This window comes from Genypterus blacodes, unplaced genomic scaffold, assembly GCF_046128005.1.
Source record: "Genypterus blacodes isolate CSIRO-AG114 ecotype Tasmania unplaced genomic scaffold, CSIRO-AGI_Gbla_v1 ptg000058l_1, whole genome shotgun sequence".
In the NCBI taxonomy this organism is placed as follows: Eukaryota; Metazoa; Chordata; class Actinopteri; order Ophidiiformes; family Ophidiidae; genus Genypterus; species Genypterus blacodes.
Genome location: NW_027466870.1, coordinates 8,111,486 through 8,139,313, shown reverse-complemented (window position 1 = coordinate 8,139,313; position 27,828 = coordinate 8,111,486). Strand labels below are relative to the sequence as shown.

Below are 27,828 nucleotides of genomic sequence, written 5' to 3'. Positions count from 1 at the left end.
AAGTTGACTTTCAGTGATCATAATGCGTTTAGACAAAAAAAAATCTCAAGTTTCGGTAGAACATGTGACTGAATGACATTTTTCTAAATCCCATCTAATCTAAGTCGGAGGGAAAAGCCCTTAAGGAGCCACTAAGAGCTCCAGAAGTACTTTGTGCTCCAACTCCGATTCCTGTCGCAGTGATTAGTGCTGATGTTTACTCCAAAGTGTGTCTGTCGGCACATGCACGGGGAAAAAAACCTCAGCCGTGCCCTTTAGGTGGGGAAATTACTTAAATTAAACGTTTCATGGTTTTTTAAATACTCTCGATTATTAATTTATCTCTCAGGCCTTAAATCCTACAGTAAGAGTTACTTAGCAGAGCACTGGAGATGCACACTTCCCCTCTTAAAGATTACCCTGTCATGGCACATTTCTCACAAATTACATTAAGAGAATGGATCCTTCTCTTTCTCCAGGGAAGGAAACTCATCATATGCAGACAATACGGAAAATATTTTGGGTCAGAAATGTCCACATCTGTTGCCTATATTCTGAGCTGTCAGTGTGAAAATACAATAATAAGATTAACACCTTGAGCACTGAGGGAGCGAGAGATTGGGAGATGAAACAGAGACAAACATCTAACAATAATAATGACAATATGACACACGCAAGTCTGCATTTACACCTGCTGCTGATATATGAGAGTAAATATGAAGAGTCTAAATAAAGATGGAAGTGTTTCTCTAATGAAGCCGACCTTCTACTTAGATTAATATGACAGATTTTCCCACTGAGTTGATTTATTGCACATTGAACATGCTTTAATAACCGAGGTGAACACATTACAATCATTATCCAGTGTCGAGTGTTACTAACTTTATGTTTAATTGCATCTCTCAGTGCAAATGTAAGGCAGCTGGGAAGTGAGCCAACATGGATGAGTTGAGTATTGTATAGGTGAAGCACATGTACTGTTCCACATGTACGCTCACTTGTGTGTGTGTGTGTTGTGTCATTTTCCCTCATTTGATTTGAAAGTATGATAAAGGCTGAATGTGTGAAACCTCGTTAAAGCTGCAGAACCTGAGGTCAACGCCTACACAAACACACTGTAGTAACATTTACCTGCCTGCACACCTCTGATACACACAGACTGCATACTGTCTGTCTGTCTGTCTGGACACTGTCCGTGTTCCACAGTGCCTGCTCAGGCCTGACGCAGCACGAGGAAGGTCTAAATCTGTGTGTTCATAAAAATAAAATGCAGTGGACTCACTTAATAGCCAGATTTAACGACTGATGTTTTGGAGCGTCTCTGCTCGTGTTGTTAAACTGCAACTGTGACTTGCTCTCTTGTCAGGGTGGCAGATGGTTGTTTGTTGTGCTAAATTGTGTGGCTGGTGAATGGAAGTGAATGAATAAAGCTATAAGAAAATGTATCACTCAATTTTCCAAAGGCCAAATGAAGAAATGAGAACAGAGCTCCAGTGAGTAAGTCACAAGTTTGTGTAGGGATATTAATGTATATAAAATAAGGACTGTATAGGAGTATTAGAAGTTTCTGCTTGTAATCCAATAAGAGGACCTGCAGAAAATGTTTAGAATACTAAGAAATATAAAATGTTTTGCCTCCTTGGCTACAATGCAAACAAAACTACACAGAAATCAAAGCTCACAGTGACCAAAACGGCTCTGATAACAGTGAGATGTCACTTGCTCTGATTTAGAATGAAATAGGAAGCAACCTATAGTTTAAAGGCACCCATTGTCTCTCACCAACAAGTTTCCCATAAGTTTCCCTGACTCCTTCTCAAAGTTCACCTTCAACCCACACTCAGACTACTTTGCAAACAACGTAAGTGAAATTTCACAGAGACTCTTAAGGAAGCCTTTTGACACTTTAAAAAAGATTAGGAGAGACTCTGCCAGCCTTGGGGGGGCTGAGTAAAACTGTTAGCTTTGCATTTCAAACCACCAGGGTCGGGGATTTTTTAAGCAAGCTTGAGGAAAGCCCCCTAAAGAGGGAGAAGTTCTGTATCTTTTCAGACTTGTAATCATCTAAGACCTTGGATATTTCCTCTCAGCTTCTTCCTGCTCTATATTCAGATACACCGGATGCTTGTGATCGGCGGCGGCTTACGGTCTTCGGCATTTGCGTATTTCAGCAGCTGTTACCATCCAGTGAAAGAGAAGTCGGAACCATTCATTAGTATTTCCTTCACTTGGGCCTCCTTGTCACTAAAGTATTGAACACTCAAACACAATTGTGGCGTTAACAAGTGCCTCACTGTGGTACAGTTATACAGCAATCAGTGCTCGACTTAGAATAGTTTGCGATAAGACGCATTAAATGTGATTAAACAATGTCTCTCTGAAATACGGCATGACCTCTAGCTGAATTTAACCATCTTTCTTTGCAGATTAAATGTGCTTTTCATTCATCGGGAACTTTGGTTTTTTATCTTATCGGTTTCTTTTTTGCTCTTTTAAGTGACAGCTGTGTGAAATTTCAACTCTAGGCCATATTAATTACAGTAAATGCCAAATTCCATCCGTCCCACTTCCTCTACTACTGCTATTGACACTGATAGTTTTCATGTTGTAATCTTCTTTCTGTTTCATGGCAAACTACTTCCTGATAGAGCAATCATTTATACAAAGTAATAGGAACCACAACTACTACTGTGTTTGTCTTCCTCTCTTTGTGTTCGACAAAGACAAAAGGATTTCAACAACATTATACACAGAGGCAGGACTGAGTCAAAGGAAGAGTTGATTAGAATTGGAGTGAAATCCAGGTTCCAGACCCAGGACTCTTCCATTCTTTAACACGTCCACAAGACACAAACTGACAAAAAAGCTTCGGCAGGTTTTCCATGTGACTCCATACCAACAACAGTACAATTCAGTACTCGCTCGTGATTATATATCTGGACTGCTCCTCAACTACCTGCATGACCTTCTGCCCCAGGAGAGAGACTCCCAATAATAGGACTGCACTGCACTGTATTGTGCTTGTGCGCTCTCTCTCTCTCTCTCTCTCTCTCTCTCTCTCTCTCTCTCTCTCTCTCTCTCTCTCTCTCTCTCTCTCTCTCTCTCTCTCTCTCTCTCTCTCTCTCTCTCTCTCTCTCTCTCTCTCTCTCTCCTCTCTCTCTCTCTCTCTCTCTCTCTCTCTCTCTCTCTCTCTCTCTCTCTCTCTCTCTCTCTCTCTCTCTCTCTCTCTCTCTCTCTCTCTCTCTCTCTCTCTCTCTCTCTCTCTCCTCTCTGTCTTGCATGCCATTTCCTAATACACGACTGTTTGTGTGTATTGCTTTGCGTGTCTTTCTTGTACCTTTGTATAATCCCACTGGATGTTCCTATTGCACACACAGCCATTCGTGGAGAGGGAATCTCTCTTGGAATTGCCTCTCTGGAGGTTTCTTCCTTTCCTCCTCATACATTAAGGTTTTCTCAGGGGTCTTTCCTCGTCTTCCTAGAGAGCTTTGGGCCGGGTCGGGAATGTTCCTCATGTCGTGTGTCTGTAAAGCCCTTTGAGACGTTGTGTGTGATATTGGGCTGTACAAATAAAATTGACTTGACTTGATTCAAACGTACTGTATCTTTAGACAGGGGCCATTGTTTGGTTTGTGTCATATTTTCAACATTTACAACATAAAGTCCACAGTGTGCATGAGAAATCCCTGTAAATCATCTGATTGAAAGCCGGGCTTCATCCCTCATGTTGGGCCTTGGTGGAGGAAAGCTCTCAAGAGTCAATATGAGCCTCCTGCTGCAGTCAGTAATTATTGTGTACATGAATGTTAAAAGGTATTAAGACTGACGAATGTAAATGAAATAGGACATCAGTGGGAGCAGGCTTTTGTCTTAAACAATGCCTCTTAGCCGTATCTACAGGGCACTCCCCTGTGGTAATCTACTTCATTATTTATTAGCCTCTTTAATTTATGTGCATTTGCAAGAGGTGCTTTCACAGCTACAACTATTCTTGTTGGCATATCAACTTTACAGAGAGCCAGGATCGGAAACATCGCAAAGACAATAAAATCTGACTTCAATCTATTTGTTGAATCGTGAATCATATTTGTGATATTATAAATAGTGATAGCAGATTACATTCAAGTAGCTTTGTGATGCATGACAGCTGGATTTAAACTGAGAAAAATAGAAATATAAAAACAACATGCACCCTATATGCAAACATGTAATAAATATTATATGTATCTCTTGTATTTCTCATGATATGTAAAGTTCACATGTACAGAAGGAAGACTATGCCCCTATCTCTCAGAAAGAAGTGTGTAAATCTTTGTCCATTGATAAAGGAAAGTTTCCAGGGAGGTCAGTTGTGTTAAACCAGGTCAAAAGTGAGGAACCCATCAATGACGCACCAACACAGAGCAGGTATGTAAAGAAAATGAACTCAGCTTAAAGGAGAAGTGCTAAATGTTTAAAGAGAGAGCATTTAATGATTTATCATACAGAGAGCTGAATATGAGCGAGATGGATCTGAGCCTCACGCAGAAACCAACAGTGATTCTTCCATTAAGCTCAACATCAAATTAGATAGGAAATATAGAAGTAGTTATATTAAATAACAGAGTGTGTGTGTGTGTGTGTGTGGCTTCTCTTCTTCAAGCGACCCGTTTGCACTTCAGCACAACAAAGCAGCAGTGTTGGTTTAACTGGATCAGCCTGTTTAGAGGCACAGCTGGGAGAAACACCGACGATTACGGGGTTAATTTATTTCAGTTAGTCGTTTTAATCGAAGTTTAGCTCAAGTTTCTTCCTCATGCTTTTAGTTGTGACTATTTTGAATACTGATTTGAATTTAATGATATGAATTGTTTGTTTAATTAATTTGTTTTTGTTTTTGTTTCAGTTCCTGCTAATAACTGCAGAAAATGCGGAGTCGTTAAAGTAGTAGAGTGTGTATTTGTAAAATGTAAGAGTGTAGAGATGACTTGTCTCTCACACTCACACTCTTCCTCAGCCAGGACGTCCTCACATGCTGATGTATTCTTCTGAATAAGCTGCTGTGCACTCGTGACCTCTCCTGCTTCAGGAGGTGAAATACTGCACAGCACAAAACAGCCATGGCTTACGTCAATGTCATCAATCCCACAGACAGACCAGAGCAGCTGGTCAATCAGGGGGTTGCTCTTTGTTTCCCTCCACCACTGAAGTCATGCTTCCACACACACTGATCTCCTTTTGAAGACTTTAAACATGTAGTGAAACCGATTCTGAGGCAGATCTGACTGAAGATTCAAACAGAGAATCTTTATTCTGCATTTTCCACATGACAGCTCTGGTTTTATATTAGTGGAGGAATGCACTCTCTGATTGGTCGCTATTTAGATAGAATATCATTGAGAATAGAAAGAATCCAATAGTACTTGATAGTAAAGTCATTGATTATGGCTGTGATAAGATGATGTCATGCTGTAAAGACTCACAGGTGCCTATTTCAAATTAAATATAAATATTTTAATTGGTTCGCTCTGTTAGTAAAAGCCCAGTGATGATGATCTGCTGTCTATGGGACTGAAGAGCAGTGATGAAACACACAGAGAGTGCCTGCAGGCGTGTGTGTGTGTGTGTCTCTCTCACACAGTTGGCTGCCCCTGTCAAAACCTTACACCCGCCACTGGCACCGTGACAACATCTTTGTTTCAGGCAGCAACAAAGCAGTCACATAGCTACGTTACCTCGATGCTCAAGTCCAAAACGGTTCACACACAGACTACAGTCAATCAGTGCATAGCTCATGGAGGGAGGAGCGCTGTCCAGTGGAGCGCTAAAGCAGAGAGGAGAGGAGAGACTCACTCACTTTGAATCCTTTCTATTCACAGCTGCGACCTTGCAAAACAAACTCACACAGTTCAGTGTGAATAAAAACAGGACAAACTTTGTAGATGAGTCCTTAATTCCCACAGCAGACACACAAGCGGAGGACATTTCAACAGGATCGGCAACGATCTAACCTCTTGCAGTCTTTCTGGGACAAAGCAGCCTTAGAGGAGCCGATGGGTCCTCTGTGCCGTCGCCTCTGGGTCGGCTCAGCTGTCAAGTCTCATCAATGGATCTGAATCTAATTGCTATATAATAAATACATACTTGAAAACACAGCAAACCTTAATCCTTTCATGGAAACTACTAAACTCTATTCAGGGTCAGCGCGCAACGTTTGGAATCATTGTGCTGGATTCTCACATTGATTTAATTTCTTGGGAGATAAGTGACACACAGCTATGTAGACACCACCCTAAATAGTCAATTATGCTTGGATAATAAAATAAATAATAGCTGCCTACAGCCCTGACCTTTACTGAGGACACAAAGAGGCTGGCTAGCATACCGGAGACATCGGTGAGAGCTGACAAAGACAGCCATCCTTCCTGTGTCAGGCTCAGTCTCTCAACTTGAATAAAAATAGCTGACAATAGCCGACATTATCAATCAGATGAAGACTCAGCACCGGGTAAAATGTCTGAGTGTCACACTGCGACCCTTATTGTATGTGTTCCAACTGTAACAAACGCTAAACCTTGGAGGAAGCTTAAGGTGTCAAGCTCGTCATGTGCAGAAATGCAGAGGGGAGGGCTTAGAGCGATGAATCAGTGCCTCAAGATGCCACCAGAGCAGAGGAAAGGTCACCAACCCGATCCGACCTCCAGGGAGCTGAGGCCCCACAGGGCAAAGCGGAGTCTGCACTCCCTCCAATCACGCCACAGTCACCGTGATCAGTGGGAGATTTGGAAGCGAGCAGCAAGGGTCTATCATTCTGCCATGTTGTGACAGCGAGTGCCATCCGAAATGCTCTACCTGTAGAGAGATGGGAGTGTCGCGGCGCGGCTTGAAACGAGGCCTCCTCAGGGCGCTCCTATGGAAGATCCATCTCAGCCTCGACTCAACTGTCAGCAGACCTCAATCACACAAAACTGTTCTGTATGGACCTGACAAATCCTTACACAGACAGAAAGCTGTGTGACACCCGGAGAAAATACCAACAGACCAACGTGTGTGTGTGAGAGGCTTCTGGAGTTATGTAGAGGAGTGACAGGAACATGATGCCTCCGTGTTTCTTCTTCAGTCGACATGAATGAGGCCTCTGCTGGAAGTTTTCTCATAGAAAAAACTGTCAAAACTGAATTGTCCCGGAAGCACGAATTTCTGGAAAACCTTTACATGGAAAAAGTTTTGTATTTCCCTGAAAAAAAAAAAAATCACCCAAAAAAATCTAAATGGAGCATCAGGAGGTGTGGGTAATGGCTCTGCTTGCTCTTCTCTGGTTGATAAAATAATTTTCAATACGGCAATTTGAGCGAGAGTCAAGGCCGCATCACAAAAACAACGTCTGGATGAAATGTATCAGACACACTGCATCAGGACACGTCTGGAGGAGAATCTGCTCTCTTATGGAGGCATGCTCACACAAAGCACACACAGTACAGCAGGTGAGTTGTTTCAGATTATCGAATTCCATCCTAACAGCAAACCATCGGCTCTGTGGAGCGACGCCAGGACCGCCCACTCTAGGCGGACTTGAATCGGATAGCGATCCAGGGAGGGGAGAGGCTCCAAAAGAGTCTGAAGACAGCCTGAGATTGAAATTGCCTTAAATGTACTATCTGACTAATCTAACACACCTGGATTACACCACAGATAATCCATTCATGAGGCCTAAACATGGTAAACATCTTGGTATGCATTTCCTAATCTGGGGGACTCTAGATTAGATTTAACCCTATGCATTCTCCCATTACGCAACACATCACATATATCTGGTGAAGGGCACAATCCTATCAAATCAATCTGTGTGTACATCTCTCATCTGTCAGACTCTACATGCTAACAGCACAAACAAGAAGTCTTCACCTGCAAAGGAAGAGCTTCTGCAACCTCAAGTATTCTAAAATAAATACAACTACACACTTCTTCAACCTTTTGCAGAAAGAGGAGAGCGTTTACAGAAACCTTTAGGCTTTCCTTAAAGTTTGTGTTCATATAAGTGTTGACATGTGTGGGTTGTGTAGCTGGAAGAATGGAACATGTAGACGGAGGCATGTTTGATCTTTTGTTCAATGTGCCACATCAGATCCACTGAATGGAAGTGACATGGGGATGTTTCTGAAGATGAGCAGGACCAAAAATAAAGGAATGCTCTCTGTGTGTGTTGGCATCAAGTCTCCATCAATGATTCCATCCAAAGTTTAGCAATGTACATCAAGTCAAAGTCCAAGTAGAAGTCAAAGTCTGATGCTGACTTTTCATGGGTTCTTTGCAGACGGCATCAACAAACACAAACAAACACTGGCTTCACTCACGCTGACTGTCTGTTAGCTGAGCTTCATATAGTGCAGAGCAACTGATTTAGCATCCATCACTCTCCAACACCACCACTCCACCCTGCACACACACCTCACACAGGTTACACACCTACTGGCTCATTGTGGTGACGTGTGAAAATTAAGCAGGCCTCTATCGAGCCTGGCAGGCTGATGGTGCTCTGTGGGGTGATGTGTTACTCACAGCTCTATAATACTGATTGATTAGTTATGTCTCTGGTTATGACAGAGTAGGTGTAGAGAACATGTAATATTGTTAAAGGTCTAAAAATAAAGCAATTTGTTCCTCATAATGAATCTCTTAATGACTTTTCCTCTATAAGCCTCCATCCTCACAGACACGCTGCTGTGCGAGGGAATGAGGACCTAAAGGAGCACAGGGACAAGGTAAAGTTCATATTGGAGGATGGTGAATCTCCACAGGTGGGCTAGTGACAGTGACAGTGTGAACGGAGTGTGTTTCTCCTCGTCTTCCTAGAGAGCTTTGGGAGGGGTCAGGGTTTTTTCTGATGTTGTGCGTCTGTAAAGCCCTTGATGTGATACTGGGCTACAGAAATAGAAAACATAGTGATAAAGTTGACTTGAGTTATTCTAAATGAATGAAAGGTTAAAGGCGTTGTGTCTCCTGTAGCTCCTGTGTGTCGTTTCTGCTCAGGTGCTTGATGAACACACTGTTTTGACAGTCAGCTGGGCCCCCTTGTTAACTGCCCCCAACAGGTTTGATCTGCTTAGACAGGCCTACACTGCTTTATTTATGGAGCTGGCTGTGCTGCATACTCACAGGCTTTAGCATCAGTCTGTTCTGCAGTGTAACAGCCAACAATCACCACAGCACACTCAATAAGACAAAGGGCCACATCTGCTTATTACACAAATGTGTTCCTTCTCTGGTTGTAAAGTGATCCAGCACCCAGAGATGATGCCTTTGTCAAACCCATATTCAGTTCTCATTGATGTCAGTGGTAAAGGAGGCAGGCCGCAGTCACTTCCTGTCTCAGATGCCCCTGCCTTCCTCTCTGAATTCAACACAAATGAACTTTAACCTGCGAAAACCTGCTCAAGTTTCACAACCAGCAAGCCGACGCATGGTGCAGGTGGTGACTGATCTCATTCAGCATGCACCGCTGCCTCTGTGCGCTGGCAGAGAGGAGAGCTGTCATTCAACACACAGATACCAAAAGTGTAAACACACTTTCCAACAACTGATACCCGAAAAGCAATTAAACCACATCCTTTCACACATTAACACCCTCACCACAGTCACGCCGCTTAAAATATCCCAACAATTATCACATTTAATTTCCAACAATCTTGCGGTGGCTGATAGTTTCTGTCACACGCACAGAGTGCAGAGTGTGTAAGGAGGAGGGAAAGGGAGGGAACTCTTTTTTTTGGTTTCCAGCTAAGACATCAGTAACCTTTGAGGGAGTGCAGAAGGTTCTTGTGGCCTCTAGTCTCCCTGGTGTTTGTGACAGCAGCACTCCCAGTGAACTCACGCTGCCACTTCCAGGTCTACAGTCAACTAAAGAGTGAAACGGAACAAACTGACTGCTTGACTCGTGCAAACACACCTTTACCCAGATAATAATCACTTAGAGAAGCAGAATAGCGCTCAAATATTTCAGTATGTTAATGAATTCCGGACTTGTCACTTTTGTTTCCCAGTAAAAACCTACAGAATAAACGGGTTCTCCCCTTAAAATCCACTAAAAGGCTTTTGTCGTCAAATATTAGCAGTGAAGTGTTTAGTTTCCATTTATAACATCTTTTTCCTCATAAATGGATCGCTCTTAACAAGATATTACTGGAATACAGTTTCATGCCAAGACCTAATAAAGACACGCCGTAGACAGGAGCGTTACATTAATATCAGCTCTGACTTCATCTTTGCTGTAGTAGGATAGTTAACAGAATGAACTCCACACAAGCCTAGTTAACTGTGTTAAATAACAAACGGCGTCCAAGAAGGAACTGGGGGCAGAACAAATGGGAATTATATAATGATCACATTTCATTACCCGCTCTTATGCCACAGAGGATACCAACTAAAGCAAAGCAAATTGTTTTGATGTCTGTGAACATCAGCGCCGGCTCAATGTTTGCAGGAATGCTTGGGAGATTTTTTATGAATGAGCAACAACATCCATTTCAATTTCATCTGGGAGGAGAGAGCGCAGAGAAAAAGGTCCCCGTGCTCCTTTCACGTTTTTACATCAGGAGGCAGATTCTTCTCCCAGGAGCTTGAAAGGGAGAGCACAGGGTGGCCTATTGATTTTGAAGAGCTGGCTCTGTAATTGCTTACACTCAGAAAGCGGTAAATCAAGACTGCTCGTTACTCTTTGCTTACACGAGTGGAAGATTCAGGTCTGCCAGTGCTGTGGTACGAGCGACGCCCGGCCCATTACGCAGGGCTCCAGCTATGTTGGAGCATAATGCATGGAAAGAGCTGGAGTGTGGACTGACAGCTGGGTTAGGGGGAAAAGGTCAGGGTTAATCTGATGGAATCAACATCAGCTGATCAAAGAGTAAGTGTGTGTATGTGCGTTTCTGTGTGTGCACTCCTATTGAAAAAAATAAATAAACAAAAGACAGTTCTACTCCATTTATAAAGCATCAGACTGATACTAGAGGAGGTCGTCTACTTAATCTTAACTCCCAGCAATCCAGAGCCGACCCAGGACTCCGGTCAGGCTGGGCCCAAATCATAATATAGCCTAATCATCCCTCAGGCTCATTTTAGATTGGTTCCGACCCTCCTCCCCTTGTTCTGATCAGTTTTGGAGCCATGAGAACCCGACAGACAGGACTCCATGTAAAGCAGCAGCAAAGTGTCATCATAATGCAGCAGCATTAGAGGAGCACACAGTCCTCTCTGAGACGGGAAACAGAAGGTTAAGTCAACAAAATGTCTGATACATAAAGTCTCATGGTTAATGCATGCATCCTAACGCAGAGGCAGCACCTCTTCTTCAGATGCACAGGTGGTGTGTGTGTATGTGTGTGTGTGTGTGTGGGGGGGGGGTCTTACGCCAAACTCCACAAAGCTTGCAGCAGGTTGTGATAAAAATAAACATGCAGAGACTTTGACCCCTACAGGTAAAATGCATTGACACATCTGGCAGTGTGACTATTCAGCCGCTCAGTCGTAAGCTGGGCTCTCACAGCGCCGCACAGGTGCACATCAATTTTTCAAGTCATGTTGACAAAAGCTTTCAGCCTCCTGCTGGAGCATACAGTGTGTGTATACGGCATGTTTACTGCTCCAGCCCCTGCTACACCATCACTTATTCAGGAAATATTTTATATGGGAAGATAACCGTACATTTCATCTCCATGTCCTAAAGAGCACTTGGCTGGTATGTGTGTGTGTGTGTTGCTTTGGTGCGTATGTGTTTACAGGAATGAGGAAACAAAGCAACAAAGATGCTTTTCTGCCTGTGCTGTGGGATTTTCATTCAGCTTCTTGGAATCCAAAGAGTCCTTCAGTGTGAAACTTCCTGACCTCCCAACACCAACAGCTCTCTCTCTCTGTGTGTGTGTGTGTGTGTGTGTGTGTGTGTGTGTGTGTGTGTGTGTGTGTGTGTGTGTGTGTGTGTGTGCAGCTCCACACCAGAGTCACAGTCTAGACACTCTGGGCTTCACTTTGCTCATTTCTCCAATGTTCTAGGAGGGAATTACAAAGCTTCCCCTGAGACAAAGAGGCTTTAGATTTGGTCTCAAATTAGGTTTAACATCAGTTAGATAATATTCCTCCAATAATACCTGCTTACACTAAAATATGTTCCAAATCTTAACAAATATCACAAGAACTCACTAAACAGACACAAGCCCAGACAGACGGACGGCAACCATTGGAAAATATTTGCATTTAACTGGATTTACAGCTAAATGCAAAACCAAACAGCAAATCAACAACAGTTAGGGTTCAACATGTTTGAGTACGATGGGAAATCCCTCCCAAGTAGCAAACACAGAGGCAAACATCTAGAAACACCAACTTGAAATGAAAAAGGATTTCACAATGTTTACTGGAATTTAACATGAAACTGACAACCGAGAAGAGGAAGTCTCAGAATGACACGATTCATCCTTCTGAAGCTGGAGATCAGATGGAGATCAGATGGAGATCAGATGGAGCTGTAGTTTGTATAATTGTCACAGAGCGAGGAAGTGGCTGTGGGAACTCGACAGTAACTATGCTGCGTAGCTCCGCTATCAGCAGTTCCTGGTTTCGTTTAGAACTTAAAAGGTCTGGAAAAACTTACAGTATGTCCCCTGTGAGCAAGAGCAAAGGAGAGCAACCGAGGCGTGACAGAGTGAAACCACCTCCATTGGCTCTCTGACACGTGTCTGAAATTTAGAGCCTCAGAATTAGCATGAAGCTCTCCACCTTCTGAGCAGGAGGTAGGAGGACCCTGGAGGGTTTGGAGGAGACTTCAGGTCATCTATTTGTATGCGGTGGTTGGTTTGATTGCCATTTAAACATATGGATTAAGAGCATAATGTCTAGTTATTATAGTGACACGTTTATTAGAACCCGCCCGCTTACCACAACACTTACTGTTGACGTCTATCATTTCAGAAGCACTTTGTTCACTTCCTTTCTATCCGAAGCCCTCATCTTTACACTCTGTGGTGCAATCATTCTCCCTTTGTGTTCCTGAGCAGTCCACCCACCTCCCTTTACTACCAAAGGGCCAGGAGCCAATGAAGCACAAGCAGCAGCCTACATGTAAACCAGATACAAACACACTTCTTACAACGGCAGATATCATTTTTTTTTAAAACATTCATAACAACAATAACAACAAAGTCTGTGAAGATACCAGAGGTCACCCTGTTGTCCAGTCTGTCTCCTTTAATAAATACATAACAAACAAAACAACCAGACGTGGTAGCTGTACAGTGGATCACACACTAAACTAAAGCTATTTGGTGTATTGTTCTCGACACAGTTTGCCCTCTCAGGTATGATATTACTGCCTGGTGATCTCACAGGAGAAAGGATCTGCATGCTGTTAAAGCCCTCAGAGCTTTCCGACTCCAAACACAATTGGTTCCCTTTTTTCCTCCGCCTGTCCTACATTTATTGTGTGTCAAACAATTTAGTGAACGGCCCAAGGCTCTGACTTTTTGAAGTTGCTCTTAATATCGTCTAATATCCACTAATGATTTAGGTCACCGCTCACTTTGTCATTGATGCTAAACATATTTCAAAAACATGATATTTGATTTCTACAGGTTTTGTTTATCCGCCTGTCCCCACTTTCTCATACAGGTGTATAATTTTCCCTACAACCCCTGGTGTTGAGGGATGCATCAGCGTGTGTTTGCCTGCGGGGTGTGAACCTGGAGGGTACCTGTGTGGTGCGGGGCTTGTAGGGCGAGCTGCTCTCCAGGTCGGCCAGGATGCTGGTGAGGGAGTCAATCTCGGCATCCAGACTGGAGCGTCTCTCCTCCAGCGTCTTCTCCGGTCCTTTTGTCTGTCGGCACACACACACACACACACACCACACATGCAGTATTGTTACTTGAATCCCATTTATTAGTTAGAGAGATAGTTTGGGCTCTACCCTTGAGTGAGGCGTTGTGTGCTCTTTCATAGTATTACTGTTTCTGAGTGCATGTTCACCTTGACCTTTAACAATCCTTTTGAAAGCTGCGCATTAATAGAAAAGACTTTTTCTGAGAAACCTGCAGTGAGAAATATGGAGCACGGTGTTGTGAGAAAGGCAAACTTCTATAATGCACTGCTCTATTCACCTCCAGCTTTTCACTGCACTTACATTTACATTATCTCCTTCTTCATGCATTATTCAGCACAAGCTCAACCAGTGCTGTTTCAAATCAAAAGGCAAAACCTAACATGGACTCAAATTTGACCGAGCAGATTGTACAATAAATATTTGTGTTCACATATTGAAAAAATAGACAATAAATAAAGAGTAAATGTATAAAATATGAACATAGGAGTTGTTTCTTATTTGATTAATGTGCTAAATCATTTCCATGTATTTAGTTTCCCCTCAGCGAAACACAAAGACAGGAAAGAACAACAACTGGAGCACAAATATTTGAAAACTGGCTGAAGTGATTTGGACCATAAGTGTCACTAAGCTTCCTCCTAAATTCCAGGGAATTTCACCACGGAGTGACAGATATATTTTTAGTCTTCTGAACTATGCTGCAACTGCAAGAAGACTTCTTGCAATTGCCTGCGGGGGCTTTTGTGTTGGCTGGATCAGTGACTGCTACTTATTCTAATGTTATGTGTTTGGATTACCCATCACATTCTATTACAGGCAGGCTTTGCCTCCGTACGGAGCCGAGCTGCATCTTTAAACATCTACAGCGATCTTAGAGCAGAAGCACACAAAGCACAACACTAATGGCTCGTCTGAGATCAACAAATGGAAAACAGGCAAACTTGTGATAATGAGGAGGATGAAAGGAAACGTTGAAAGACTAAGGATAACGTTTTGTGAAGTATTAATATTTTGTTGTGCGCGTTTTGATTGTGTAGGCAGCAGCCAGGAACACACAGAGGCAGAAGAAGAAGAAGAAGAAGAAGAAGAAAGGAAACTGTCATCATGCAGTCAAACTAATGAAGAGTGAAAAAGACTGCAGAACCAAAAAGCATCCTGACCTGTTGCACAAACACACAATATAGTATTCCTTATTTAATCAGGACATGTAAAGTCTCTACTCGTACACAATCAAACTAATCTGATATGATAGGAATGCCAAAGTGAGGAATTCAAATGTGGAAGCACCTAGGAAAGTAATTCATTTAATATCTCATTCCAGCATTTAATATAATTAAGAATTCATATTTGTCACAGTATTAAATGACATAATTAGCAGCAGCAGGTGGGGAAGAGCTGAGAACACAGATATGCCTGTACCTCTTCATTTAATACATTACAGCATCTCATTAGTGTTGTTGTTATCTGTGGCCACGTTGTAGGCCTCAGCCAATCACTATCAACATGTTAATGAGGTCTTGCATATTTAAGACATTTTTGAATGGACACAGGGAGAAATTAACACACTAACAGTGAAAATGCACCACAGAGCCTGTAGGTTTGACAGAGGATGAAGAGGGGAACAATAACACACACTGTTTGGTAGAAATGTAGAAGAATGCCTTGAAATGTAGCAGCAGGTTTTGTGTTGAATCACTCACAGGACATGCAGACGAGTGAAGTGTGCAGAGAGGTGAAGTAAAGCTCAAGTTCCTTTGAAGCAAATGCAATGAAATAGGCAGATGTGACCGTCACTGCTCTATACAACATGAGAATGGACATGCAGCTGTAATCCCCACTGCATGCCGTCTGTATAATGCTACACATCTACATAGAGAGGACGTGTGGAAAGAGACATTACATTAATTACATGCACTTCATAACTTATTCCAATGATATAATAGTATGCCTTTAAACTCAAACATTAATTTAGGATGAAAATGACTGCGGACGAGTGTGAGACTTAAAGAGGGAGGTTTCTCCTCCTGCTTCTACTGAAGAAAGGAATGTGAAGCACTTGGAGGATTTCACAGCAGAGGTCAATGCTGAGCGTCATGCAGATCACAGAGGCCAGATATCCCCTAAGGCCAAATGCCTGTGGGTATGATGACCAGCTATCCAAAGAGAGTGATCGCACTCCACCAATAGGTGTCAGCCTTTCAGCCTTCCTACATTACACTCATCCCATATTAGGAATGAAGAGGACGGGTAGGACCTCTGCTGAGGACGGGAGACACAAACTCTGGAGCACAAATAGTTCTCCTGCAGCTAGGAGATGGACCGAGGGCAGCGGCTCTGTGCTGTCAGGGCATTTCTGCTGCATTTTAGAGCGACTGAAGACAGTTTCTCACCTGATACTCATAGGAGTTCACGGGTGGAGGAGGAGGGAAGGAACCAGTGGACGACGGGAGACCGGTTGACTCCTCAGCAGGTGGTGGAGGGGGAAGATAGTCCGCTGGGATACAGAGACAGACACACACAGGCCACAAAAAACACACAGGAGAATGTTTAACACTTCCTCTTTTCAGTGAATTCAAACTGTCACAATGCTGGAAGAACACACACATGATTCTGCGTAGTGTAATGGGGAGCTGATGGGAAAAATAAAATGCAATATTTCACAACAACCACAAGTAAAAATGTGGTGAAAATGTACACAAGAGACTGAAGTCAAGATTGGAAACTCCTTCAGTAATATAATGCAATCCTCTACGTCTCACCCAGGAGTGTTCTGTGAGTGCTGTGGTATAATATAAGGATCTGTCAAATCAAAGCCGTTTGAAATATGCTAACAAATGTAACTAATCATGAATATACTGAGCCTATATTTGACCCTTTTATTCCTTAAAACCAGCATCTGCACAACATAAATGTCAGTTATTCCACACACACACACACACACACACACACAAGGACTGACACACATAACTCCTTCTGTTTTTGTTAACCAAGTTCTAAACTAGAGTAATCCTGTGTTGTTCACTGCTCTGTGATTGGAGATGTAAACGCTGTAATGGAGGAGGTGTTTGTTCTGCCAGAAGAAGAGAAACAAGCCAAATTGGTCGTTGTGAAGTCCACATTAATCCAAGGATTGCATTCCAGCCACATGTTAGAGACGGGATAAGGAGTTTAGTGCCAAATTAAATTGTGATTTGTCTTCTCTGGGCACAGGACATCAGACGGGATCATTTGGCCGTGTACTTCTAAGTACTGAAGCAGACATGAGCTTTAGAAATTAAAGGCTTTTATGAGCCATAATAAGGATTTGTTTAGTTTGTTGTTCGGTTGAGAAATAAGACTTTCTTTCTGTGGCTTTTTTCTGTTTTCATTAGTATATAATTGCTGTCATCAATGTAGCTCATCCAAGGCTGCTGACTAAATTAATGAAGGTGGATTTAGTCGCCTCGACAAAACAGACAGGAGAGATAATGTAGATGGTTAAAATTGGATGCATGTCCACATCTTGAGCATTACAACATTCAGAAATTGTGAGCATTGCATTAAACATTCCCTCTGGGTACTGCAGGCCTCCATGTGAATTGTTTATATAATAACCTTGTGACCTCTAAAACTCAAACTCCACAGTGTAACAGCTCTTCTAAACCTCTGGGAAAGAAAATAAAATATGCTGCTCAACAACAAAACTCCACCCCGGTCCTCCTCCCCTGCAAGGATGCTCCAGCACACACACACACACACACACACACACTGGAATAATACAACACACTTGTAAGTTGAGGTGTACGCAAAATTAAACCATAAGGTTTCATGTACTGAAGGTTTCACTGTGACATCATGGATGTTTTGGGTTTATCATTTCAGGAAACATAAGAGCTGTAAATGTTTCAGAGGTGCATGTTTTATTGAACAGGTCGTACTGTGGAACAGTGGGGAGCAGCTGGCATCACTGGGGTCATTACTTTAAAGGGACATTTGCTGATTTCCACCCTGACCTTGTTTAGACCCGACACATTTTCTTAGCCCTGCAGGCCGCGCAACAATTTTCTCCCATTTTCGAAACTAAACAGATCCACCTTGATTTCCTGTTTTCGACGGAAAAATGTACTTAAAGTGATTTGGTAGATTGTTTAGAGAGTTTGTAATTAAAGGAAGTGTTCCATCATAAGTCCTTCACTTTATTATTCAGATCAAATCTAAAGTCAGGCTAGAATCCAGACTGCAAACCACAATGATCTTTAATCTTCATCAATTCCTGGTCTCCCCATAATGTGCTGCTCTGAATGTAAAGTCTGCTTTCTTGTCACTTTCCCCCCTCTGACTGCCTTGCCCACTTCATTATCCCTGCAAATATATGCTAAAAGGTGAAGCTTTATACAAAAGCTGCCATTTCCAATAAATCAAAATGTGATGTGGGGTTTGAACTGTTAAGAGCCTTTTGTTCTAAAGGTTTGCACATGGCTTAGGCAATGGTGTTTGAAAGCACTATGACCTAAGCAGAGCTAGAACAGCTTCTGTGCTGTGAATGAAACCGGCTCCATTTGTGACAATAGGGAGTTGAAGTCTCCAAGTGAGAACTAATGAGAGAAGCAGCAGGAACACCTACTTAATACAACAACTACCCCTCTCTTTATTTATATCCTCTCTTTCTGATTACTTTTAAGTAGCTGCTATGTGAACAAGAAATCCTAATCAGTAATTAAAGTTATTTGAGAGGCCATAAGAGGTATAATTGGTTATCGGGAACCAGAGTATTAGAAGAAGGGATGATAATAGGGTGGACATGGCTCCAGCTGTGAGGCAGGGAGCAAGATTAAACACTGTTTTCCAACTAAGTGATTCACTTACAAGCGCTACGTATGACTTATCAACAGTGAGTGTGATACAGAGCATTAGTCTCAGGCTTAGATGTGTGTGTGTGAAGAATTCCCTACAGCTACAGCAGAGTCAAATGATCACAATTTCAGCCACCAAAAAGAGAGAGAGAGTGATAGAGAGAGAGTGATAGAGAGAGAGAGATCCAGTATGAAAACATCTGCTGCTGCTGCTGCTGCTGCTGAAATCTCACTTCCAGGTCTCACAATGAAGGAGAGGAAAAACAAGTAGCTTCTGTGTTTGGTAGCATGGATTAGTGAAGTCTGTGGGGGAGGACGATGGTTCACTCAGGGCTGAGCATATGTTTACAGATTTACATACGGTGTGTGTTATATTATCTATCTGTGTCTGTGTGTCTGTGTGCGTGTGTGTGTGTTTCATCTGGACTTAAGGACAAAGCTCTGCACAGATTCTAATAATGCATCAACACTTTAGTGACATGCGGGACGGAAGCATCTACACTTTGCCTTTGTATAATGACTGATTATTGATTGATTGTTGAGTTGTTTGTGTCTGTGAGCCAAATTGAATGCAGGATCTCTTTTCATTTCCTTTCTTTACCTCTTCTCTGGCCTTGCTTTATTTTTTTACTTTTCCACCGGAGCACTGAAGCCTTCACAAACTGGAATCCATTGTTTTAAAGTGTGTGTGTGTGTGTGTGTGTGTGTGTCATTTCTCTGCTTTATCTCTACGTACTAATTCCGAATGTTCCGTGGCAGAGGTTGAGAGCACATTGTTTAGACATAATTATGGAGCAGCTTTACTCTACCTTCCGCTGGAGGAGAGCAGCTGAGCCATAATCTTAATTAGCATGATATATAGAGAGTATAGAAGAGTGATTTAGGGCTTCATTTGGTTGGAGATGCAGGAGATGGATTTGAGGTCTTTGGAGATGTACAGTATTTCCTGAGCATAAAGACAAACCTGGCTCCCTTTAAGATGAATCCCCACTGAGCTCAGCCACACCAGGCAGATTACATTACTGCACAAAAACCAAAGAGAGTGTGGAGAGGTGAAGGGTTCAAACAGGAGCAGGCCTCTCTATAGGAATGTGTCTTATGGCTCCAGAAACCCTGAGTCAACTGTGACTCCAGTGAGTGTGTAGCGCTTCATAACATGAGACTGCTCCATGTCACACTCAGCCATCCTGAGAATCTGCTGTCATCTAAGAGCCAGTTACTCTATACCTCAGTGTCAGAGTGTGTATGAGGTAGCTGCTTCACACACCGAGTTAATCTGAGCGCACAGCAGACCCATGGGACCGCAGAGTTTTACTTCTAGTTCCATAACCTATTCAAATATTTCATCTACCACAATATGGAAGTAAATGACTGTACACCCTCTTCCTACGTGTTTGTCTTGACCCGTTTTATGAAGAACATGCAAAACATCCCATAATGTAGTCTGTCTCTATGCAAGTATGAGTAAGCGTCTATTCTCACCAGATAAGATCTCCACCATAACAGAGCATCTCTACGTAAACACAGAGAGATAAAAGATAAACTTTACACACGAAGGCACATAACATTTACAAACCTTACTCCGGATTAGAATTTCTACGTCTGCATTATTAAAACTCCACACAGAAAAGAGAGGATTTGTAGAAATTTCTATTCACAATACTATGAAGACTTGGAGCCGTGCCCAGACGCCGAGAAGTGAAACTTCTGGCTCCGTAAACGATGAGATTAAAAAAGATGCAAACAAATAGCACCGCCATGTAAGAAAGGAAACAAAGCATCAAACTTTACAACATTAAAACAAACCCACAAGATGATGTAGATAAAGTGCAGGAATGAGAGGAGGTATGTGCTCTACTTAGATAAAAGTAGCCTTTGTAAACGCTCAGAGCATGAGCCTGTGGTTTCTATGGAGACACTAACACACTCATTGGTGGATTTCCTGTATATTCTCATGGTGACACACAAGTGGGGACTCTGACATAACAACCGGTAGTCAGTTTGCCTCTGGGCACTCAAGCAGGGAGGAATAAAAACAGCTTATGCACATGTTCAAAACTTTGGAGTCGCTCTGAGCAAACAATTAGTGGGTTTCTGGTAAATTCCACTGTGAGAAGTTCCACCAGAAATAGCACTTCACAACTTTGACTATAATTACACAACTACTGACCGTGATCATCAAAATGGGCAGAAATGATGAGACGACACAGAATATTACCCAATGTTACTGTCACTAAGTGAACTTCATGTAGAGCTGCGTGGTTTCTGCCTCAATCAAAAGGAATCAACTGTGCAGAATCTGAGGTTTTAAACTTAAACATTCAAACCTTCCAAATAAAGCTGCTGCTGCTGCTAATGGCTCACTTTCTTTATAAAACCCGACTTACACACACACCTATAAAGGAACAACATCACTCCAGGTTTGATCTGATAGCCGTGTTTACACAGTTCAGACCTGAAACAGCCCACGTGAAGAAAATGGATTCAGTTTCAAAACACAAAACGCCACAATGGATGCAAATGAGAGAGAAATAATTGGACAATCATCTGCTTTCTTTTAAGGTCTGCGATGAGGGGAGTGTATTTCACGTGGGAGAAGAAGCGGGATCACAGCGTTGTCGTGTGTTGCTTTGACGTGTGTGTGGTAATGATGTCTGCGTGTGAAGTGAGGACGGACTCCAGGCAGAACACTTTGACAAAGATCCCTTGTCGTCATTTGTAAGTTTGCGAATCTTCAGTCTGTCTAAGGAGCAGAAGCGGCTGCTGCTGTTTATCCTTGACATCAATGTTTTCCCCTCTCTGTTCTCGTGCAGCAGACACAGAAAGGGCACAACAGCGGAGAGGAGACACTAACAGGTTATTCCGGTGTTGATCTACGGATACAGCGGCACAGAAATCCAATAACACTTAACTGAGGATGGATTTATATCCCTTTCAATAAAGTCAAATGATAGTCAAGGATAAAAGAAAGCTGTTAGCGTACAGTAGGCATGTAAGGGCTTTTGCAGACTGATTCATTGGGAATCTGGATAGTTGGCACATAAGAGAGATACTGTACCTTTGGGCAAGTTTTGGCAATTACCTGTATTCATATTCCATTTCTATTTGATCTGTAACAATACAATATGATATGTTGCAATACAATATGATTCAATCCTTTGCATATTCTGTAAAGTACATTTCTCCCCTTCCACAAAAAAAGTGGAGAGGGATTTGTTAACAGACTCGTAATGTTCTCCCGACTCGGTGAATAAATTAACACACACACACACACACACGCACGCGAGGGGAGTGAACACAATCTAATACAAAAAAGAGCCTCAGAACAAATTGTACCTACTGAGCAGATTTAAAACATTGGCACACACACTCTCAAAAGAACTCAACCTCCTGCGCCTCAGAACGCTGGGGTTTATTGCGTTAGACTGCCAGCCGTCTACGACATCCAGTCCTACATCCACACACACGCACGCACACGCGCACACACACACACACACACACACACACACACACACACACACACACACACACACACACACACACACACACACACACACACACACACACACACACACACACACACACACACACACACACACACACACACACACACACACACACACACACACACACACACACACACACACACACACACACACACACACACACACAGGCATCACATCTATGGGTGACGTTAAAGGTCTCAGAAAGGAGCAAGAAACTCTGGGTTAAATGAAAACCTATATGAAGAAAAGAGGGAAGGAAGTGAAGCCCTGACTGCACCTTCATACACATAACACATCTCACATCTGATCTGTTCTCCTCCTGCTGGGACTTCAATAAGAACAGGTCCTGCTCAAAACCCTGCACCCCAACAAGCAGGACTGCTGATCCTGATCCTGAACCTGAACCTGATCCTGATCCTGGCCTCTGACAGAGAAGAACACTGCGCCAAACTGAGGTGTCCCTAATTTTTACTCCTTAATCCTAAAGTTTTCATCAGTAAGTCCCTGTGTTTGATATCAAGCAACATAAAGAAAGGCCCTGGGATTACCTGTTCATAAAGACATCTCAGCCTTTTACAATGAGAGGAGGATTTATAAACGTATTCACAGCAGCAGCAGCTTCCATTTAGGAGGAGCATCAAAGTCTGAAATGTGAAAGAATCTTTAGCTGAATTGAAGCCTGATTTCCTTCCCATCTCAGGCACGGTTAGATAAAGCTGACCAGAACTTCATCCTTATATTAAAGACAAAAATGCTGAACGCAATTTGGTGTTACGCAATTACTGGCAGAGTGAATGTGAGCCGTGTACGGGAAACCTTCAGAAAAGAGGAAGTGGGATTAGGACTAAATTCATTCAGTAAAAAGTGAAGTGAGTTGTGTTTTGTGAAGTCACTGGAGCTCTGAGTCATTAACAATATAACTTTAATATTATTCTCTTCTGTACGGCTAAATAACACTTGTGATAAAGTTTACCCGCCCCCTCTACTGTTTCACTTAATCCTCTTATCAACCAGACAAGGAACAATGAGCTATTTAAGCGCAGGATGAGACTCACTGTGATCTGAAATGACACTTATAAATGACACTATAAGAGCTGAGTATGGAAGAGGATCCCTTAAACTCTCTGAATGTGTCAACACTGTCACTGTGTTACTACCATTCCACCTCTGCATCGCCTCATTCTGACTCACTATCTATAATCTGCTGCTGCTCTCTGATGAAGCAACACAGATAAGTGATTTCGGTGCATAAAAATTGTATGTATGTATCGTATTACTTCTATTTCAAAGGGAGCGTATGGTGTCACTGCGATGTCGTGCTTATAATACTCATATTTGTCTGTGCAGCAATAACAGGAGTATGAATGGATGGCATTGATAGGATTCTGAGAGTTGTTGAATATAAAAGCAGTGTTACATGATCTAAGAATATAGAGTGTGAAAGGTGAGAGATGCACATGAAGGTGGTTTACATTATTAGAATGTGTACATGCCTCAGTGTTCTCCTTCAATTCTACAGCACCTGGGGCTGCCGGGCCAACATGGGGCACCGCCGGGCCAGAAAATTGCCTGTCACGGAAATATGACGGTCCACGTGCCGGCGTGCCTCGCCGATGCAGCGGAGACGGGCAGAGATGAACGTTCCTGCTGGTTCTGTAGCTAATAGAAGAAGCTAAGGGTTTGGAACACGTCGACAGCACTGACAGACACAGGCCGGGGGCTAGAACCATTCTCTGGATGCGCAGCCGGCCCCGCATTCATCCACGCGGTGTAAAAGTCATTTAACAGCTTTGTGTGGCTGTAAAACTCTGGCATTTTGGAAAATGTTGAGTCAATTAAAGGGAACATCTACGGGCTCGTCAGGAGAAGGCCACAAGAGGAACAGGCAAGCACAGAGAGTCAGGATAGGGCTGACAAACAACATGACAACAACAATAACTTCAATCCTCGTGTGTTTAGATTTACAAGAATACAGATTGCTTGTCAGTAAACATGCATTTTTAATCTCTGATTCTAGAGTTTGCTCAGTTCAAAGGGTGCAGCTGTACTGAACTGAGCAAATTGAGCAAATGCAGCATTTCTATCAACAACTCCCATGTGTGTGTAAGACGTCAGGAGCAGGACCTTCATGTCCAGAATACCAAAAAATCACAAGCAAAGGCCAAATTGACCAAACGAACTAACTGGGAGTCTCTGAAAACACTTTTTACAAATAAAAGAGGCTGAAGCTGTAGTCTAAGAAAAAAAAATGCCAAATTAACATCTGGTGTATGTGGCAGCTAAAGTGAGGCTGGGTGGCCACAGTGTTAACCACAAACCCCCACAGACGGCCCTGTTTTCAGCCTTTAACTCTGTGTGTGTGTGCCTACTGCATTTCATAACCGTTTCCCCTGTTTTGGAGGCAGAGGGCTCTCCAGGGGCTGAGAGGTTCAGAGAGGGGCAATATTAATATGACAACATAATACAGCAGATGGGAGGTGGAGGTTATATAAGTGTATGATATCTCTGCTCTGTGTCGCGTTCATGGTTCCCACACACATGCACACGCACACACACACACACACACACACACACACACACACACACACACACACACACACACACACACACACACACACACACACACACACACACACACACACACACACACACACACACACACACACACACACACACACACACACACACGAGCTGTGCCGTCATGATTCAGGTCACATGGATGGTCACTGGGAACAGATGCAGCCGTTACGCAGTTATGGCTTCAGAATGTTTGTGTATGCTTCTCATCTTCTCTCACTGCGTTCCTCCACTTCCCTTCCCTTCATCTGTTTCAGATGAGACTCATTCTCAGATTATTATAAGCATTTTGGTTTCTCTTCATTTGCATACTTTTTTCTTATTACTGTAAATTCTTTTTTCCTGCCTGATGGGAAGATCCCCCACACAATATGGACAAGAGCTATTAGATGGTGATATTTGAGTTGTACATCTCACTCTCAGCCTATGAACAATGCTGCAAGTTTAAAGACTTAAACTGCAGGCTGTACATGTCTAAAGAAGATAAACAGACAAATAACTCAAACCGACCCTTGTGAAAACATAGTGATGAAAGTCTAAATATTTGAAACAAGCACGCCATCAGCTCCCAAGGGGTCTAAAGCTGAGAAATGAACATGTGACTGGAAACCAGACGGCCTGATGTCATTTATAAAACATTTGAGTCCTGAGACAAGTAGTCACCAAAGTCCTTCATTCATTGTTCCTTTGTGTCTATGATGCTGTTGCTACAACACTTAATATCAAACCTTCAGTGTTATTGGTTCTATGAATAAACACAATATTTCTGTTCACCTATGGAGTTCAATCAACAGGCTAATCAGTCTGTTAGAAGAATCTGTAATTGGTAAAGCAATAAGACACAACTGAGGTCCAATACCTGACAGGGAGCAAAGTGGAAGCTATACAGAGAGCAGAGTGAAGAGCAGAGTGATTGAATTAAGGTCTAAATGAGGCCGGGGACACGTTTCATGTCTGTGAGCTTTTAAATACCCACAGAAACCTGCACTATGGAAACCAACATTAAAACAGTTCTGCATCTGCAAACATAATTAAAGCCTCTGGAGAAAAGGAGCGAATGGTGAACGCTGTTTTACATCAGCTGCTATTTTAGATCAAAACACTGAGGGACACAATTAACCTGTTGCTTTCCTCATTTTAGAATTGACTGCCTGTGGTCGGCCTCACAAGTAAATCAATACAAACGCATTGGTATTCACTTCTTCACCCGGGTCAAACGGGGATGTTTACTAAATCTACAGCAGTGCAGCTCCAGGGTCGCCTTGTTCCCTCACTAACACTGACAGACACGCACATCTGCAGGTCAGGTCGTTTGACTGAAGAGCCACCAAGAAGGTTTAGCTGCTGTGATGTTGAAGAGGCTACACATCTGGAGCACACACATCGTAAGTGACCGGTTTAGTAGCATAAAAGCACACAGGTGTCATAAAGTGTTGTGTCATGTGTGTGTGTTACCTGCAGGGTCTCCCAGCTGTTTGTACGGGTTGAACTTTGGCTTGGGTGCGACCATGGGGGCAAATTTCTTGGGTGCCTGCTGCTGGGAAATGGAGATGCTGGCCGTCCCCAGAGCTGGAGTCGTCTCCATCCTGGCAGACACTTGACCCGCCAGCTCGCTGCTGTTCGTTTGGTTCCACATGGTTCTGATGAGAAAAGACGATACGTTAATAAACTGGAGCTGCAAACTTCTTGATTGCGAGCAGAACTGGAACCTCTCTCTCTCCCCGTCTCTCTCTCTCTATCTTGTCTCTGTCTCGCATGCTATTTCCTAATGCATGACTGTTTGTGTGTGTTGCTTTGCGTGTCTTTCTGTCCTTCTGTATAATCCCACTGGATGTTCCTATTGCACACACAGCCATTCGTGGAGAGAGAATCTCTCTTGAAATTGCCTCTCCAGAGGTTTCTTCCTTTTGTTCCTTATACATTAAGGACTTCTCGAGGGGTTTTCCCCGTCTTCCTAGAGAGCTTTGGGAGGGGTCGGGAATGTTCCTGATGTTGTGTGTCTGTAAAGCCCTTTGAGACGTTGTGTGTGTGATATTGGGCTGTACAAATAAAATGGACTTGGATGGACTTGACTCAAATTCCGCAGTTTTCAGTCTTGTTTTTGAAGAGACCCATAATCAATGACTGTGTTTACTCTGTTTAGACCTCAACCAACCCAGTCATGTAAACATACATGGAGTAAACAGTGAGAACATAAGCAAGATACAACAAAAGTTCAGATGTCCATGCGTATGAAGGATCTTTAAAGAAGCTAAGGTGCCATCATACAAACCTAAAGTCTTTATCCCGCATGATCCTATCCAAAACGAATGAACCTTAATAAACTCATTGCCCCTTTTTTTACCGCCTGCACCTTTTTGCTTTCTGACTGTTGATCCGCTGGGCATCAATTAAAATCTGCATCACAGACGAGGAACAACAAATGTAAAACTTGATATGTCAGACAGGGAACAGAAACACAACAACATACAAAGTGTTTTCAAAAGCAGAAAGCCTTTGTAACAAATACTATTGAAGGATGCTGTAATGCTGATGTAACCATCAATGTGTTTTAGCAGTGATGTAGCTGTCACAAACAAGCCTTCATATCAGTGTTCAACCATCACTGGGAGCCCATCTGACAGCAGCCGAGGAAAATGGATCATTAGTATTAGTATTATTATTATGATTACATTATTATGCTAAATACAGATGGCCTATATTGATTATTCTTTCTTCTTTCCTTTTTTCTCTCTTTTCAAAAGGTCACCATAGTGCAGGATTAAAACATTACAGAGACCTATAATCCCTCTGACAGCTGATCAATATTGTCAGTTGTCTCTTATTCTAATGATCGTTTCATTCATCCATATAGCGATTAGCATCAAATGAAGTCCAGAGCCCAGTAAGAGTGTGAGGAGAGCTTCCACAGGCTGAGCACACACACATCCAGTATTTCACCATCACATTCTGAAATCACTTGAAACATTTGAACTATTTCTATGCCTCGCTTTTTTCCAAAGCTTCTTTTTGTTTGTTAGCTCTGTGCTGTGTCCTGATGTTTTGTTGTTTATTCTCCTCCGTCTGACTGATACAGGGTTTACATTCTTTCTCT

General features: G+C 42.7%; 1 protein-coding gene across 6 annotated transcripts in view; it reads right to left on the bottom strand.

Moving 5' to 3' along the window:
• The window catches only part of lpp (LIM domain containing preferred translocation partner in lipoma), an 86,149-nt gene that overhangs the window by 26,842 nt on the left and 31,479 nt on the right, over window positions 1-27,828 (bottom strand). For all 6 annotated transcript variants that reach the window (XM_076152779.1, XM_076152784.1, XM_076152781.1 and 3 more), the window contains 3 exons: window positions 26,190-26,374; window positions 16,210-16,313; window positions 13,694-13,816 (listed from right to left, as the gene is read on the bottom strand). In XM_076152779.1, the coding sequence (XP_076008894.1) occupies window positions 13,694-13,816; window positions 16,210-16,313; window positions 26,190-26,370 (408 nt within the window). In that variant the 5' untranslated portion in view covers window positions 26,371-26,374. The remainder of the gene's footprint in view (window positions 1-13,693; window positions 13,817-16,209; window positions 16,314-26,189; window positions 26,375-27,828) is intronic.